The sequence below is a fragment of the Oreochromis aureus genome, linkage group 19 (genome assembly GCF_013358895.1).
Source record: "Oreochromis aureus strain Israel breed Guangdong linkage group 19, ZZ_aureus, whole genome shotgun sequence".
Lineage (NCBI taxonomy): Eukaryota > Metazoa > Chordata > Actinopteri > Cichliformes > Cichlidae > Oreochromis > Oreochromis aureus.
Window position 1 is genome coordinate 6,569,272 of NC_052960.1, and position 17,544 is coordinate 6,586,815.

A 17,544-nucleotide genomic window follows, 5' to 3' on the forward strand; every position below is an offset into this window, starting at 1 on the left:
TTTGACCTCTTATCTCGTTCCTCTTCTGCTCTTTGCTTTTATTGAGTGTGTTTGCCTGAAGTTCTCAGATTGTTCACAAAGAGCTGTCTTTAGGGACCCAAAAAATGAAACGGCACAAGCACTTTGAAATGGTTACACGTCTGTTCACTTACCATCCGATTCCACCGGGGCTCATCTCCGTCAAAGCTGAAAAAGCCTGGTGTGGAGTGGCATTGTTTGCCAGCCTGGGCACACAAATTCAGCTTTGAATGGGAGTGACGTGCGCTATTATACTGTGATTGTGGAACAAATAGATGTTTGAATGGTTGCATGAAATTGTTTTCAGTGCTTATTGTTGCTTATTTTTATAGTCCACACACAACAGAGGGGGGAAAAAAAGGGCAAGGGAGAGGATCCAGTGAAGCAGCGTCTGCCTGTCCAAACCACTGACCGAGTGATGGTTTCAAAGGTGAGAATGAAACGAAACACGCAGCCATTGTAACTAAATAAATAAATAAATATAGGCGAGTGGTATTGTCAGACATAAAAAAAAATTACAAACTGAGTGCCAGGAGCCTACTTTAGGAAAAAATGGCACGTTTCAAATTCAGTTGTTTGTATTTATTTGGACAAGCGTCTTCTATTGTGGAACGCCCATCGTGACAAACGATCCCCTGATGACTTAATCTAATATTTATCTCACGCTAATTTAAAAGTAATCATCGTTGTGTCTGATTTGAGGGAAATGGAGAAGTTGTCAGGTGGGGAATGAACAGTGTGCTTAAACTCTTGTGCTTAAGACTTAGGTTTAAGTGGGAGAATAAGGGCATTTTTATCTTATTTAATGTCCATGAAAATGAATTGGTGGATGCAATTTTAACACATTGAATAGTTATTTTTATCTGAAACATTGTGATGCTTTGGAATCAAAAAAATGTTTTTAAGTTTGGTAAGGTTAATGGAAAGTTTTTTTTGCATTGAACCACGAATGACAGAACTTGAGTTGCAAGATTACCTCTGCAGATGCAGAATCTGCGGAAGTAAATGGATCAGCTGACAAAAGTCTGGTTATATCTGGTCTGGTGTTTAATTGCATTAGAACAATTGTTGTTCATCTATTACCAGACCAATATTTGTAATAGATAAAAGAAACTGTGTAGTAGAATAAACACAAATAGAGCCAAAGTAAATAGAACTCATGAAAAGAGCCTACTTGGTCACCTTAGGTCTGTGGAGGGTTAATGGTCTGACTGCACTGGGAACAAACAAGTATTTGTTCCACTTAATTACTCCTGATGTTAGAGTTGCCATGATAACTGGTTTATAACTTATAACTGGTTATAGCAAACACATAACCAAATAAAGGGAGCCTTAAATGGAGATGGTGCCGTATTGCTGAACCCCAACTTTATATGCATCCTGAAGGTAGACTGCATGACAGAGCGGGGAGTCCTTACACTGAGGATGTCACTTTTACTAAATTTTTTATGGATTCTCTTCTGTTTTGAAAAGGGGGAACAAAGTGCACATACTGTGCTACATTATTGTTGCTATTAGTGCGAGTGCTTATGTAAATGACTTGTAAATGTAAATGGAGGCACTGGAGGCAGCTTGCAGAGAGCTTCAGTTGATGGGCAAAGTTTTGAGAAATGCAGTGATGCTTCTGTTTCTAGCCTCTCTGCATGGTGATGTCTTTGTCGCCTAAAAACATAGCAGCACAAATGCTTTTCAACTTGAATATAGCCTTTTGAAATGATGAAAGGGCCTCCCTGGAGCACACAATGGCGCTGTTTAACTCATGCCCCACTGTGTGAAATACTTGGGCATTAAAGGTGCATGCTTATTTTCAGATAATGGAAAAGCATCAGAAGAATTTGATTTGACTCAGGTTATGTTTACGGAAAGGTTTACCGTTTTGGAGGGTTGTGTAAACCAGTGTAGGATGCTTTTGTTTTTTAGGATTTTGGCTGTTGTCATTTTATGTTAAGTGACATGAGAATGCAGGTTGCACAGATGCATGAGAGATTAAACTGCAGCACAAACTTCTGTGATTGGCTATTACCACAACTAATCATGCAACGAGTCATAGTATTTCTCAGATAATTGCATTAAAATGCTCCAAAAGACTCCAACACCACAAACACGTTTGATAGGTTGGGTTCAGAGAGTCAGATTAAGTGAGGTAGAGCCCAGCAGGTAATAAATTCACTCCCTTTACAGCAGTGCCAAAGGAGGAAATTACCTCCTGAGACTAAATTGTTGTTTGCACCAGGGGGGAGGCTGGCTGCTGTAAAGTCATGCACCTTACCGCATCATGGGGTAACAGACTGTACACAAAAGATGGCTGGAACCACCATGACGTACCATGACATCATTCAATGGCCTTTGGGTCCTACATTTTAAGGGCTTAACATTAAGGGTTGCGTTTTGTTTGTTTGTTTTTGTTTTGTTTTTAAACAGAAGTTGAGGGTATTTGGACAGGAGGAGAGTGGAGTGCTAACTTATCAGCACTCTGTACCTATGCAGAAAACCATATTAGTCTAATAATTGCATTAAAAAAATGCAAAACAGAAGAGGTCCTAGCAGACAACCACCACCTGCAATTTACCAGGTTCGCTTGATTTTTATCTTTGTCTAAACATAAACTATAAACCATGCAATATTAGTACATGTTCAGCAGAAGATATAAGGAAGAGGTTATCAGTTGCTACCAGGTAACTGAGAGGAATTTCATGTGTAAAGAAGTTAGTTGCCTGCCAGTAAAAGTGAAATTCAGTCCTATATTTAATCACAGTATAAATCCAGGCTCCTCCTCCTGCTGAAAATATGCTCTGTGCTATATTTAATGGTTTATCAGTAATCTAAAATAATTTGAAAGAAGCAACAAAACTAAGACGTTCTGTTCACTTTACTAAGTTCTTAGTTGCATGATCAGCATTTTGTACTGAGCATGAAGTTGATCCCCGATGTGAGACAAATGGTCTTGGTGAGACTATGAAGCGATACTTTCAAACATGATGGATCACACAACTGGCACAGCTGGCATGTAAGGAATATGATTTGCTATTACGAGCTAATGTACACTGCCAGCTGCACAGGCCTCTACAGTTGTAGGCATGTTTACACTGCAGGGATAATCCTGCTGCGGTCTCCGTGCACCCCGTCGGCTGGCTTACGTGCAATAATGACCAGCTCTCTGTACATAATCCATGTTATTACACAGCTACTTTACCAATGAGTGGTAATGATTTGACACAATTTATTTTTTTAATTATTTTATATTAATCACCCAACCATTAATGTAGTAGCAGAAACACTTATAATTAAGCAGAAAGCGCATAGTGCTAGCCTCAAATCCATGGATCTTAGCCTCATATCTCTCCTGTCTACTGACCTCATTATATCCTGGTGTTTCCTCTTTTTCATGCATGCCACGCTGCTTTTCATGCTGATTACTGCAATGCTTGAGGCTTTTTGGAGAACAGCAGCTCTGTCCTTGTGTCAAACATGGAGAAAGTTTCAAACAGCGAGGTTAACATTCTCCCAAGTAATCCCTGAGAGCAAAAGCTCAGTCTTCACACTGCTCTCAACACTCAGTTTCAGAAAAGTTTTTTCTACCCTTGGCTCTGTATGATATCAATAAGTGTGCATATTCCTGGTATGGTTATTGCAGACACATAAACCCCACCCACCTGCAGCCAGTCAGACAAGCGATTGGTTAAAATGCAAGGAATGGAGCTGAAAGGGTAGCTTCCAGATAACAACAGATTACTACAGGAGCTTTAAAGGATTTACAGTTTAGTGTTCAAGAATTCAAATATGATGCTAAAAATTAGATTAACACCTCTCTGTGTGCAGGAAATCATAACGGCAGGCACAAATCACATGGCTGCCTCGTTGAATCCCAGATTAGGAGCTTTGTTCACGCTTTGTCTCATGTTTTGTCTCTCTCTAGTCTCTCTCTACATCTGTCTACTGTCACATAAAGGAAAATAAAGGCTGCGCTCCAGATTGGCTGAGCTGTGGTAAATCAGAGTGCTGTTGGTCTTTGCCAGCTGTCTTTTTGTGCAACTTCTTGAAATAAATGTTCAGCTAATTTCTTTTTCCAGAAGACCACACAAGGTGCCAGTCCTGTCAGCTTGGAACAGGAAACTGAGGCTATACAGTTCACACAGTTTCACCGAAATTGGACGAACGGAGTCTTTACTTCTACAACATCGGGATCAGGGAGGCAGAATTTGTTGTAATTGAAAGCATGGATCCATCCTGATTTGTGTCAGTTCTTCAAGGTCTGACTCACTATTAGCAAGGTGTATCTAATAAAGTGACCCATCGCTGTGCTTCCAGCATGTGATAGATGCAGCTTGGCCCTAGCCTCTTTGGCACGTTACTTCTGGCAATGCCTTAATTTCTTGTACTTGAGTTCAGTCTGATGTTTTTTCTAATGACTATTCACACAGGCCCAATTTTATTTTGGTTGTAGTGGGCGAGAATAACAGGAATCTGTTTTACAGGACACTTTTTACTGTTTGTTCTTGTTCAGAATTTAAATCAAACCCGTTTCTGACACTTGTGTGTGTAATTAGGATGTGTGTGATGTACTGGATAGAAATGTCGCATGTCATCTTGCGGCCATCTGTGGAGTTTGTTTCCAGGACATGTTGTTGACCTTTTTGCTTTGTGATAATATTAATTGCGACTTTGAAATATTAACATATTATTGAAAGAAAATTCAGAACAGAGAGTCCAAACTGTCTGTGCCGTTTGGCGTCTTTGTCTGCCTGATGTAAGAGCTCATGGCAGCTTGTGAAAGAGTCTGTTATCTCGAAGCAAAATTCTTAAGTTACAGCATTTGTTGGAACTAAGGTCAGACTGAATGTCAGTGAAAGCCAGTCTGGCATCTTTATAAGCACCATTTCATTTTCTCATGAATTGTCTGTGGAGACTTGTCTTGCCCTTTTGTTCCTCCATTTTCAGTTCTCCTGTACTCCCAAAGAAGTCTGGTTTCTTTATCGAGCCATCGCACAGCTTTTGTATTAACACAGTGAATAGATCACAACACATTTAAGATATTTCTTTTATACTGTTTGTATAGTCTGTCGATGACTTTTTAGTTGAAAGACTGTCTTTTTTTATTTGCACTGCACTTTTTTCATACCTTTGTGTTATGTAAGGGTCTCACGAGCAGTAAAATCTATCCACCACTTACATGTAGCAAAATAAGTAATGTAGACCTGCCGAGTCGAAGTGGACTCTCTGCACTGGCTTATTAAATGTTAGTGAGAGAGACAAAAATCCATAGTCTGAAAATTTGACCACCAGGGGACTGATGGCATTGACTTTGAGCTTTGCAGACCCACGTCTACATGTTATCACAAGAGGGAAGAGTCAAAAATATGTGAAACCACTTGTAATTTGGGCTACTGCTGTTCATGTTTCTGTTATTGTCTCTTTAGCTTAGCCTTGAGCAGGAGATGGTCTTAAACCACCCCTCTATTCTTTAGTTTTTGCCAGGAAAATGGGAAATAGTGCACTGATTTTTATTGAAATGTGTCCAAACATAAATGGACATGCAGTATTCAAGGCAAAAAGTCAATGTTTGGGATGACCACCTTTAACTTTTAACACAGCCTGAACTCGTTTGGGCAAATTTTGAGTAATTTCTTTAAGGAATCTTCAAGAATAGTTCTCCAGGCTTCTTGAAGGACGTTCCAAACCTCTGTTTTGAATGTTTGCTGCCTTTTGTTTCGTATTCTTTCAAGATGATCCTACACTGCTTCAGGAATGTTGGGGTCTCCCCACACTAGACTTGTCTCTGTCAATGGTAAACTCCGCTGTGGCTCCCTTTCATGTTCAAGCCAAGTTTTTAACCAAACAGCAGTCGACGTACACTTGGTGTCATCACTGGTGGCCAATGGGCTGTCGTATCTGTAGCCTGTTTGTTGGTTGAATTCTCACAGTCCTTCTCTTTGCATAACCACAGTTCTGTGCAAACTCAGGACCGTGAATCTCAAACAAATCTTTTCCCCATACAAGTCCGACGGGAGGCTTCATCACTAGGCTTAAATGGCTAAGGCCAGTGGTTAGTGCATAAATCAAGGAAACTGCAATCATTCTGCTACCCCACAGGCTGTGCAATCAGAGTAAAAATCAGATATCTAATCCATTATTTTAAAGACCTGAAATTTCCATACATTACCACTCTAATGTTTGGTGCATCATCCATAATGTGGATCATTTTTAAATATACTGCTGACTGTATTCATTCGTGAACAGTGTATTTCCACCGCGGACAGCTGACAGATTGGTGAACGCCAGGGTGAATTAATAACATTCAAATGTACCATATAAGCAGGCTGTTTAGAGCCGGTGGAAGGTATCAATAAAGATAAAAAATAAATGTCTAATAAAGTCAGAAGATATTAAAATGCTGAGTGATAATCAGTTAACAACTTCTTAATATTCTGCAAGTTTTCTTTTCATGCATCGATGCTTCTGACAAACAGAACCTGCTTGTTTGATAGTTGCTGTGCCATAAAAGCCTTTTTTCAAACGAAAGAAATCAAATTATGAGAAATTGAACCAGCAGAATAGATGGGAGTGTTTCTAGTAACTAATAGTGGGTAAAATCACTTTTTTGTGCTGTCCTGCTTCATAATAGAGAACATTTCCTGCCTCATTAGTAACAAATACTTCATAGCTATGAATGTACCCTTAATTTAAGCTTTTGAAACAATGAAGAGATGAAATTTATTAGTTAATACACTTCAAAGTGAGTGAATGAGACACTTTGAAGGCGCTGTGCAGATTGGTGACGGTTTATAACACTAACTAGAGATTTAAATCTGTGGTCCGCAGACTGCTGACTGTTTTTAATTGGCCTCTGCTCTCCAGCCCATTACTGCCAGCTTTTACCAATACCACTCAGTCAACACTTTTTCTTGTGCCAATGCCATTTACAGCTACCGCAGTCAAACTACAAGCCCTAAAGTGATAACGCTTATCTGCAAGAACATAGTGAACATCACATTTAATAGCCCTGGTTTTAAGCTTTACTGCAGGAAGACTTTTTTATGAAGCACCACCTACTGTAAATATGAATAGAATAAAATGGTGTAAAATGGGAACTGTTGTTTAGGTTTTTTTGGAGGTCATAGTTTGAAGGTCATGGGTTCGTGGCTGCTGGTTGTTCAGGGCCTTTCCGTGTGGATTTCCATGTTGTTTTTTGTGCCTTTGCGGGCTTTTTACGCCACGTCTTCCCAAAGACACTGTAGGTTAGAGGCTCCGAGGAAATGTCCACACTAGTCATTGTTTTCATTTTAAAATGTATACTTTTCACGTATGTGTATATTAACACTACTGTGGGGTTTCAGGACTCCATAGTCAGAGACTTTTGAAAATGCTGCTGAGACAGGTTTGTGTGTTCAGTGCTTTTGGTAATACCTTACCAGTCACAAAAACTGAAGCTGAAACAGCACAGGGTCATTCCATGAAATGTCAATCAGTGCATCCCACCTGAGCCACCTTCCCGGGTAAGCTTTCAAGGGTCATTTCACCACGTGGGACAGGTAGAAGGCTCGCTATCGCACATAAAAGGTTTCATTTTTACCTGCATTTTGACACCAGGCTCCTAACCTAGCTTTGATGCAATCACTTCTATTTCTAATACAGTTGTTTTGTAAGACTCGTGAATTTCGCTTTCACCTGTGAAATTGAGGAAAAGCTTGGTGTTAACACGTTCGACTTTCAGGCTTTTCCAAATTATCACGTCGTTTGAGCGAAGGGTCTCAGGTGGCAACATTTTTCAGATTGTACTGATTTTTTATGGACCATGTAGCCAGGCTGAGGTACAATTTCATGCATTGTGGAGTTTTTCAATGCTTTGATTTTTTGTAAATTCTATGAAGACCTTGTAATTCACGTTAGTTTTATGCCGCCATTGGCTTCCACTGCACCGCTCTAATATGTTGCTGTATTTGTTTTGCAAAGACTTCCAATCGATTTTCTGCTGAAATAATCGTCCATAAACTTTTATTGACAGCTTCACCTCACTGTTGATTCCCCCCAAAAAATCTCTGCCTTTGCTTCTTGCCATTTGTGCTCTTTTTTTGTGCTGTTTTCTGTGAATGGCCAGTCATCTGCTTCCAGTTTACAGATTCTAGCTGGAGGTCATTTAGACTTTTGCCAAAAGCCATTGGTGTGTATGTAGTGGACTAATCTATTAGCTGAAAATGTACAGCAGCTGAACAGTGAAAGTCATGTCCTTGAAAAAATAGGGAAAAATTCCAGCAAAGACCTGACACAGGACCTGAGAGATGCATCTGGCCCTTCAGCTGATCCATCTAGTGTTCACTGAAGCCTTATCAGAAACTGTCTCAGTGGAAGAGTGGCTGTCAAGAAGCCATTGTTAAGGAAGGGAAATAGGAAGAAGAGGCTGTGGTATGCCAAATTTACACAAGAAGTGGACTAAAAATCCATCTGTGAAGGCTACGTAAGGAAATTACAACATAGCAGCTTAAACTTTCTTAAGCAGCTATGTTGAAGAATAAGAGTGGTGATACCAAATCTAGCCTTTAAGCTTGTTGTACAATTCTGTTTTTGCTTTTTATACTGTGCATCTATGTACGCGTCCCCATATTTCAATGAATTGCTGCACGTATTTCTGTTGTTCCAAAACATGTTTCAAGATTTCTGCGCAGTAGCATACTTTATAAAAATTGGACAATACTGAGATCAAAATCCTGCAGGCTTTCCTTGTCGAGGGAAACAACTGAGAAGCCTGGGAACAAAAAAAAGAATGCCTTTACTCGGTGTTTGTTTCTAATATTAATCTAAAAGCAAACAGGATGATTTGTCTTAAATGCATTTATGCTTTTGCTTCTAACCTTGAGACAACAAAACTGATCAAAATTCAGTTAGCTAATAAAAACAAAAAACAAAACCCGAAGTGATTCATTTTTGATGAGACAAAGAAAAGATTAGTGCGAGCAGGGAAGTTTTTCCTCTGGGAGAGCCAGTTAGAAAGTGGTTTTAAAATAGTGCTTCATGCACTGGCTGACGTGTGGCACGCTGATGAATTCTCAGCAAAATCTAATCATCATCATCAGAGAGTCATGATAATCAAAAACCTAATACAAAATCACTGGAATACTGCACGTATGAGCACACAGCTGCAGAATGAGCTGCTCAATTTTAACGCCTGAATTATGTTTGCAGAGCAAACAAGCTTCCGGACGTCTATAGTTAACATTTTTTTCTAAGAGAGGTAATCTTATTTGAGTTAATTTGATTAAGTCGGCTGGGAACTTCAAAGACGGAAACAGAGAGAAAATACGGCTGTTATATAGTAATTTATTAATTTTGCCGAATGTCTTCTGAAGGGCAATGTACAGCATTTTACCAGAGCCATAGTACAATACTTCATAATTACAACATTTACAGGTGCAGTTGGGTTTGTCTTTTTACATCAAACGACGGGGATGAGCAGTGAAGGGAGCACAGAATGAATAAAATGCAGTTTAACACAGACAAAGCAAAAACAGTGTTCATTAGCCAATACCGAGCTCGCCTGCAGGAACGCATTTATCACCGAGCATCATGACAGTCACACGACGGCTCATCGTCTCTTTACAGCAGACGGACTGACAGCAGAATACCGTCAAGCAAAAAGCGTAAAAAAAATATCGTCATTAATTCACCTAAATATCAACACACTCGTGGCATCGTTTGATAGATACGCCAAACTGAAAGAGGCAGATGGTAAACACAGACTATGCGGGTGAAAATGAGCGGTTCTGGGTTTCATTCACATGTGGAGCGAAAGCAGTTTGTACTTAAACTTTTCTCTCAGACTCATTTGTATTCCACAACAGCCATCTTATAATAGAAAAGATAAAATATGCAAATTTAAGAACGTGGAGTGCCTCGCGATGGCAAATTGAAGGTTAAGATTGATTCAGCAATATCCACTGTTTCTATAGCCAGACGAAACAAAAAAAGAGGGACAGAAAATAAAAAAGAAAACCAAGACGTGAATTAATAAAAGGTTACTCAAAGAAGCAATAAGTAAGGAAAAGCCGCGGCTTCTCTGTCTCAAAGCGCTCGTTCGACAGAATGGAGCCGTGAACAAAAGGAGAGTTCAAAGAGCAGCAATTTCAATGAGACCGAGGGGCAACGAGTAATTTCACATCTTTAGCAACAACAAAAAGCTCAACTCCCAAATGTTGCTGAGACGGCTCGTCTTCAGTCATAACGCTCAGTGCTTCATTTATCCAACTATTCCACTTAAAAAGTGTCGCTGCTGTAACAAACCTTTTAGAATATGTAGTTAACTTCTTTTTGTAAGGAGTTTCTTCAAATAAAATCTTGCAGTGTTTAAAAAAACAAAACAAAACAAAAAAACAGAAATATCTGCGTCAAAACGAATTTGTTTGGATCTGGAGAAGCAGTAATAATTTATAGAGCCACTTCCAAATAATAAATAAAGAGATGAATAAATAAACAAGCAGGCAAGCAAACATCAACAACCACATTTTTTCCCAGTATTATTATCATTATTATTATTATTATAATCATTTATTTTTTTTTAGTAGAAATGTCTCTGATAATCCAGCGTCACCTCCTGTGATATTCTTGAAAAATAGTCTGATACAAGCTATTTCCCACGCTGCATTTTTTTTTCTTTTCCCAAAGTGATGAGGAACAGTGTGAGGGCTCTGCAGAAGAATGACACATGTGGCTGGCAGCTACAGTCAAACTGATCACCAAAGGTTGAGAGTCAAAGTCTGGCAAAATATAGAGATTTATTCCTCCTCATAGTCTGTTTCTGATAGTCGTGAAGCCTCCTCAACCGAACATTAGCTTGACCTCTCCTAGTCACAATCGTGTGGAAAGTCTTCCAGGTGATTCTCAGTTTTCTCACTCAATCGCTCCAATGTTGAAAAAATACATTTTCTTTTTTTTATATTCTCAAAACTATGTTTGACTCTACATTTTGCCTCCCAAAGCTTTTTAGTTCTCCGATGTGCTTTAGCATCCACTGGGGTTTGAACACACCTCAAAGGTTCTGGTGTAAAAAGCCCGTTTTAGAGAGATGGGTTCTTTCCAAAATGGTGGGACGGGAGGAGTGGTGAAAAATAGTCTCTCTCACGGCACAGTGTTTCTTGCTGTGTGACTCGCACAGTCTCCAAAGACGGGGCCTGAAAAAGAAGACTTTCTGCGCAGGCCTGTGGGCTAAAGCACGGTGGCGTTGTGGCCCTCCATCCTGGGCAGCCGTGGGTCCTGAACCGTCCCCATCGTAACTAGCAGTGGGCGGCTATCCTCGGGTATACCTGACTGACCCATGGACACTGACGTAGGAATGGGTCCCCCCCTCTGGTGGGCTGCTGAGGAGGGCATGCTGCCCTGCTGGGGTGGAGGAGGTGGGTTGGCGTTACTGTGACTGGACTCCATGGGGAGGCCTTGCTCCTGGTAGCCGTATCCGATGGTGCCACAGGGGAAACGTCTCAGTCTGTAGAGGGGGACTGGGGGCAAGGCGGCTGAATCTAAAAGTAGGGGAGACTGGGCAGCGGGAGGAGGTGGAGGGGGTAGCAGAGGTCTGCATAGACCCTGCTGCTGCTGCTGCTGATGGTGCAGCAGTTGGAGTTGGTGCTGCTGCTGGAGCTGATGCTGGAATTGCTTGTGCTGGTGCTGGAGACCTAACGCCCCGGCCACCTCAGCCACTGTCCGGCCCACATGCTCCTGCCCCTCTCCAGGAACCCTGCCACTACTGCCTCCTGCTCCGCCCACCCCTCCTTGCCTCTGCTGTTGCTGCTGTTGCTGTTGTTGCTGCTGCTGCTGCTGCTTCCTCTGCTGCTGCTGCAGGAACCACGAGCCGTACGTAGGGTTCCACAGACTGCTGCTTTTCCCAGTGTGGGCGTCCTTCTCTGAGGGGTGGCCCTGGGCGAAAGCCAGGTTAATGTGTCCTCCCTCTGAGCTGGGCTGGGTGGTGACATGAGGTCCCTTGGCAGTGAGTGTGGCGGGGGCAGCAGAGGTGACTGTGTTGGTGGTCTGTGTGTGAGGGTGCTGGTGCATGTGGAGGTATGGCTGGGGCTGAGCCGATGGTTGTGCTTTGGCCTCAGACGCTGTGCTCGTCACAACAACGTGCTCCCCTCCTCTCCGGTTCTCCTCTGTGGGGTAGGCGGGAGGTGGCTGTGGAGCCTCCCCATCAGGCACCTGGGGATTCACCAGCACAGTCGGAGCTGAGGGGTCATCGGGGCGCATGGGGGCATGTTCCTCCTCCTCGGGTACTGGCCCATACTCGATAGGCAGAGCCACGTTCACCACATCGGGGTCCTGAAAGATTCAAAGATCATGGCTGTGGATGAATGGTCAAAACAGTTACTTCCTTTGTCTAATACTTTTCCTTGGAAAATGTCACGAGGTCGAGCAGAGAATTAACGAGAAGGAAATTACGGAGAACTGCAGTGCGCCGACAATCTGGCTGCACTAACAGTAATAAAGGGCAACAATGTCCCAGCAAGCAGATTCTAACAAAGTTGTGGAATATTCACAGTTCGCCCGTGGGTTCAGCAAACTGAAAGCTGTGCATCAACAACTTATGGCATAAGATGTAGCAGCAGTTGACATCATAATCTTAGCCACTCGTCAGCTGTACTGATTGATTCTATCGTCCTGCAGAGTGGTCCGACAGAGCAAGTAGTCCACTACTGCAGATTATGTCTTCCTCTCAGATGGAACACTCCTTTTCATGCACACATACGCTTTCTTATGCTCTGTACAAACTTGTGTTGTGTAATCAGTCTTTGCATGCCGAGAGCTTATAGTAAACAATCAGTCACAGTTAGGTTGTTTCCTCTGATTGTTCAGCCCTAATCAGTGCCTGCATGACAGTCAGGTTCCCACACGGTGCTCCGTTTAGTTACCTGTAAGCAGTAGTCGATTCTCTCCAGGATGGTTGAGAAGTTGGGCCTGTCTTCAGGCTGGTGCTGCCAACTCTGAGTCATTATACGGTACCTGAAATGCACATGAACGAGAGTGAAAACACTTTCTCCCACTCCATGCAGGGAAAGCAGAGACTCTCCAGCACTGTCGCTCCAGCTGATTTAATGCATGCTGGGTAAATCTCCTTTGACTAAATATTCTTAATAGCTTGTATTTTTTTTTTTTTATTAGGTTTTTGTAATGCAGATTTAAAGTGTAACCTCCCACCACTGAGAGCTATTGTTAAATGGGCGATGTAAATTACAGGAGCGAGTTTTAGTGATGTTAAATCCTGAGTTATTTTAATTGCTGATTAAATTTCACTGTGGCTTTCAGAAAAACTTCAGTTTGATAGAGCACTTAAGGGATCTGCCTATTCTGAGAGAACAAAAAACAACAACAACAACAACACACGTTTACAGTGAAGAGAACATGAATAAGAAGATTTGGGGAATATGTCAGCTAATGTCAGCTGTGGCCACCAGGTTGAAAGTGGAGCTCGATGTGTGTTTATGTCTATCGTAGGGGTAGGAATATAACGCGTTAATTGCGATTAATTAATTTGAAAAAAAATAACACGTTAAAAATAACATATTTAATCGCACTTTGCATTGCAAGCAAAAGGGAACTTTTTTCAATGCACGATTTCCTGCTATACTGATTACACTAAGGCAGACATCGGAGCTACATTGCTAGGAAGCTACGTCGGAGGCAAATTTCATTTCAAAATACAAATTTCATTTCAAAATACATTTGCGCTTGAGGGCAATTTTTCTTTTTATTATTTTTATTTATTATTTTTATATATAGATAGAGATGTAGAGAAACAGATACACAGATGGATAGTGGTGTAGTGGTAAGACTCCATGCCTTTGGAGCGGGAGTCGCATGTTCAAGTCCGACCTGGGGAAAACAACTAGTAGCTAGGGAACTAACTAGGGACTGCTCTCACGGCTAGAGGTACAACACACATGCTACGGCAAGGGGGAGCCAGGACGCCAGGTCAGGGGGGAGTTCATCTCCCCCACCGAAGATTTATATAAACGGATCAAGTGTGATCATGCCACGGCAGGAGAATAAATCATTAACAAGAATCAGGAGGCGATAGAAGGAAGTGAAGTGTGCTGTACTCTTCCAGTGGCCGGCAAGAGAGTCAGGTCCACAGTTCAGGTCCAGGATAAGGCAGGGGTGTTTATGGTCCACTACTGCATGTTATGACTAGTAGCTCTTGACCTTTAAAATATCAAGTTTATAATGAAACTATTATTATATAATATTATCAAGAAATATAGTATAGACATATAATATGATCCCAAAAAACTTATTTCCATTTGTAGGTGGCAAAGATCAAAGAAAACTGTTTGTTTGGTTTCCTATACCACAAAGCAATTTCCCAGAAAATCTTTTCCGACACCTTCTTGGTCTTGTTGCATTTCTATGTCAGCATCAGAGAATCATTGGAGCCTCTTATATTTATGTGTGTAATATAAAGTAAACTAAAACAGGTTTAGTTACCTATGTGGTCTACTCTTTATCTAAACTATCAACACGCATCTATTTATACTCTTAGTTTGTGGGACTTGTAAAACCTTTGATGTTATGTTGTGTTTATTTTAGTTAGCAGTAACAGGCTGTTATCAAGACATCTTGTGAGTACTTGATCGATGAAGAAGAACTCTGAACCATTCCTACCAACTGTGCTTTCAGCCTTGTGAAGCTTCAGGTCAGCAGCTGCTCTCCTGACATTCTCCTTCTGTTACATTTCGAGTTCCATCTTTGATTAGTAGCTTCAGCGAGGTGACCACAGCCTGAGCTACCATAGCAGCCTTGAACCATAATGCTTCCTCTCAACATGCTTCACAGCATACACTAAGGCTTGTTTTTGTTGTGCAGTTCCTGTTTTTCTTCGAAAAAAACAAACAAACAAAAAACATAGTCATTGTGCCAGAAAATGTAAATGTTACCTCATCTCTTTTCATTTTTGAAAGCAGTGGCCTCCTTTGTGGTTTTGTTGCATTAACACGATTCTTACTTTGTGTTTTTCTCACAGTGAACACAGATTGTTGTAGAGATTTTGCTGGCAATTTCATGTTACTTTTGGGTTGTTTTTACCCATTTTCAGGACTGAACAATGCCCTCTTACTGTGTTGTTTGCATGATGCTCACTCCCAGCGGAAACAAACTCCCCATTTAATGGATGGTTTATCTTATTATTGTAGAACTCAGGGGACCCAGGTCTTCAAAAGCTCTTTTCAGCTTTGTGCACATTTATAATTCTTTTTCGAAGGTCCTTTGAAAGTTGCTGTGATCGAGACACGATTCACACCCACCAGTCTTACTTTAGAGGATCAGACTCTGTCAATAGAGACTCTATATGTCTTTATTTATTGTGAGTGGCACCTTTACAACCTCCAATTCAAATCTCACGTCTTTAACTGGAACACCTGACTTAGAGTAGCTTTTAGAGAAGTCATTAGCACAGAAGGTCATTTATCTTTTGCAGCCTTGACCCTGAATGGCTGTAAAAACAGGAAAAGTACAATCTGCTGGTTGCTGTTTGATACAAACTATGGATAGTTTGGAGAGAACTAGATAAGTTGTTCTTTCTCACAGGCAGTGCAAAGTAGGATAGTCTGCTTGAGACACATTCACACTCCTGGAAATACTTTATGTGGCTAAGGTGAGTGAGCTGACTGGATAGTGTGTGCATGACACCCTCTCTCGAGTGGTAAATGCACTGGATTATTAGCTGTGATATTCCCATATCACTGCAGTCTGACTCGTATTATTAAACTGGAAGGTTCAATTAAATTAAATTCAGTTTTCTTTTTAAAGCACCAAATCATAAGAGCAGTCGCCTCAAGGCGCTTTACATCCTAAGGTAGAGACCCTGAAGTAACACAGAGCAATCAAAACGACCCATTTTGAGCACGCAGTTGGTGACAGCAGGAAGGAAAAACTCCCTTTTAACAGGAAGAAACCTCCGCCATAAACAGGCTCAGGGAGGGGCGGGGCCATCTGCCTCAACCAATCGGGGTTGATGGGAGGAAAACACGACAAAACATTGGCTAATCTGACTGTTTTAAAAATTTCAGTGTTTTATACAAAATTAAACGAACTGTAAAGGAAGCAGAAGCTTGCATGCACTACTAAATTTATAGTGCTGCTTTCTTACAGTGACAGTGAATTTTCAAATATACCGGGCTAGCTGGATAAAGTCTGCATTTGTTTTCATATTTTCCTGTGTTGGGTTTAGCAGTTCTGTGCATGTGTGAAAATGGCTTAGTCTACAGTTGTGACTGGGATTAGATGCCATGAGTAATAAGTACAAAAAGCTTGATAAATTTAAGCTCTTTCTAGCAACTGTGGTCTTTCTCGTCTGTGTGGTCTGCACTTACACTGGTCCGGGACAGTTTTTAGGCGGGTCCATTCTTCCCCCATTTGTTACAAACTCCAGCACTTCTTGGTTACTGCGGCTCGGATATGGCATGTAGCCCAGCGAGAAGATCTCCCACAGCAGAACCCCAAATGACCTTCGAGAGGCGATTGATGAGAAAAAAAAGATTAGTTGGAGGGAGAGAAAGAAAACGAGTGGCGCTAAGGACAATCAAGTCTTAAATTACAGGCATCATCACCGCTGAAGTGGTGAAGGATGAGAGCAGAGGACAAGTATGAGACGGAGTGAAATGCAGCGAGGGTTCAGCAGGAGGTGAAAAAAACAGACAGGTGTGAAACTCTGGAGGTGAAACCAGTGTCAGTCTGAGAGATGCGTGCAGGGTTCTCACCACGTGTCTGTTTTAGATGTGAAGATGCCCTCCATGAAAGCTTCAGGTGGCATCCATTTCACCGGCAACATGGCACGCCCACCCTTCCTGTAATAGCTCGCCCTGAACACACAAACACATGTGGTAAGGGACATGCTTGCATAACCGTGTGGTTAATAACGGCTCAGAGTATTTAAAAAAAAGGTGAAAACTTCTCAGATCCAGCAATTAATTCAGTGTTTTTCAGCGGCTTTATCAGAGCTCTGATCTAGTCGCTTTTTCAGCTTCCTTACATGTTGCTGTGTGAGACCTTCTAAGAACTCCTTATCTCGCAGAGAGGAAGGACGCAGATTTCTCGCCGGGCCGAGCCAAGCCCCGTCTGAGCCATTTTTAATGCTGCCTTGCCCTTTGCACTGCTAGAAAAATAATCAGATGTGTGCTGTATCTGATCTTTGGTGCTGATACCGGTCGCCGCCTGGTTTATCTCGCCCTGCCCGAGATGCACAACGAGGACAGACGTGAAGTGGCTCCCATTCGGCTCCACGTCCGTCACGGTGTCCACAAAGAAAAACGGACATGTGTCAGGATCAAAGTTAAGTGGTGTCAGCTGCTGTCGGACGGGGAAAACTTTATTTTTGGCACCGTTTTCTGTTGCGGAGGAGTAAATCTGTTTGCCCCCAGTAATACTGTCATAAAAATATCAGCGTATTCCCTAAGCACTTGTTCATAAACATGGCAATTCTTGATAATAAATGAGACTGTGTGACTGGCTGGGTGGTTGCCAGTTCAAATCCCTGGGGCCTGAGGAGTAACGCTCTTC

At 41.7% G+C, this 17,544-nt stretch overlaps 1 protein-coding gene across 1 annotated transcript in view; it reads right to left on the minus strand.

The window, feature by feature from the left end:
* Positions 1-9,318: 9,318 nt before the first annotated feature.
* The window catches only part of alk (ALK receptor tyrosine kinase), a 414,012-nt gene continuing 405,786 nt past the window's right edge, over positions 9,319-17,544 (minus strand). Inside the window, exons 26-29 of the mRNA XM_031757275.2 lie at positions 16,746-16,847; positions 16,359-16,493; positions 12,903-12,993; positions 9,319-12,312 (exon numbers count right to left, since the gene is read on the minus strand). Coding sequence (XP_031613135.2) covers positions 11,212-12,312; positions 12,903-12,993; positions 16,359-16,493; positions 16,746-16,847 — 1,429 coding nt within the window. The 3' untranslated portion in view covers positions 9,319-11,211. The remainder of the gene's footprint in view (positions 12,313-12,902; positions 12,994-16,358; positions 16,494-16,745; positions 16,848-17,544) is intronic.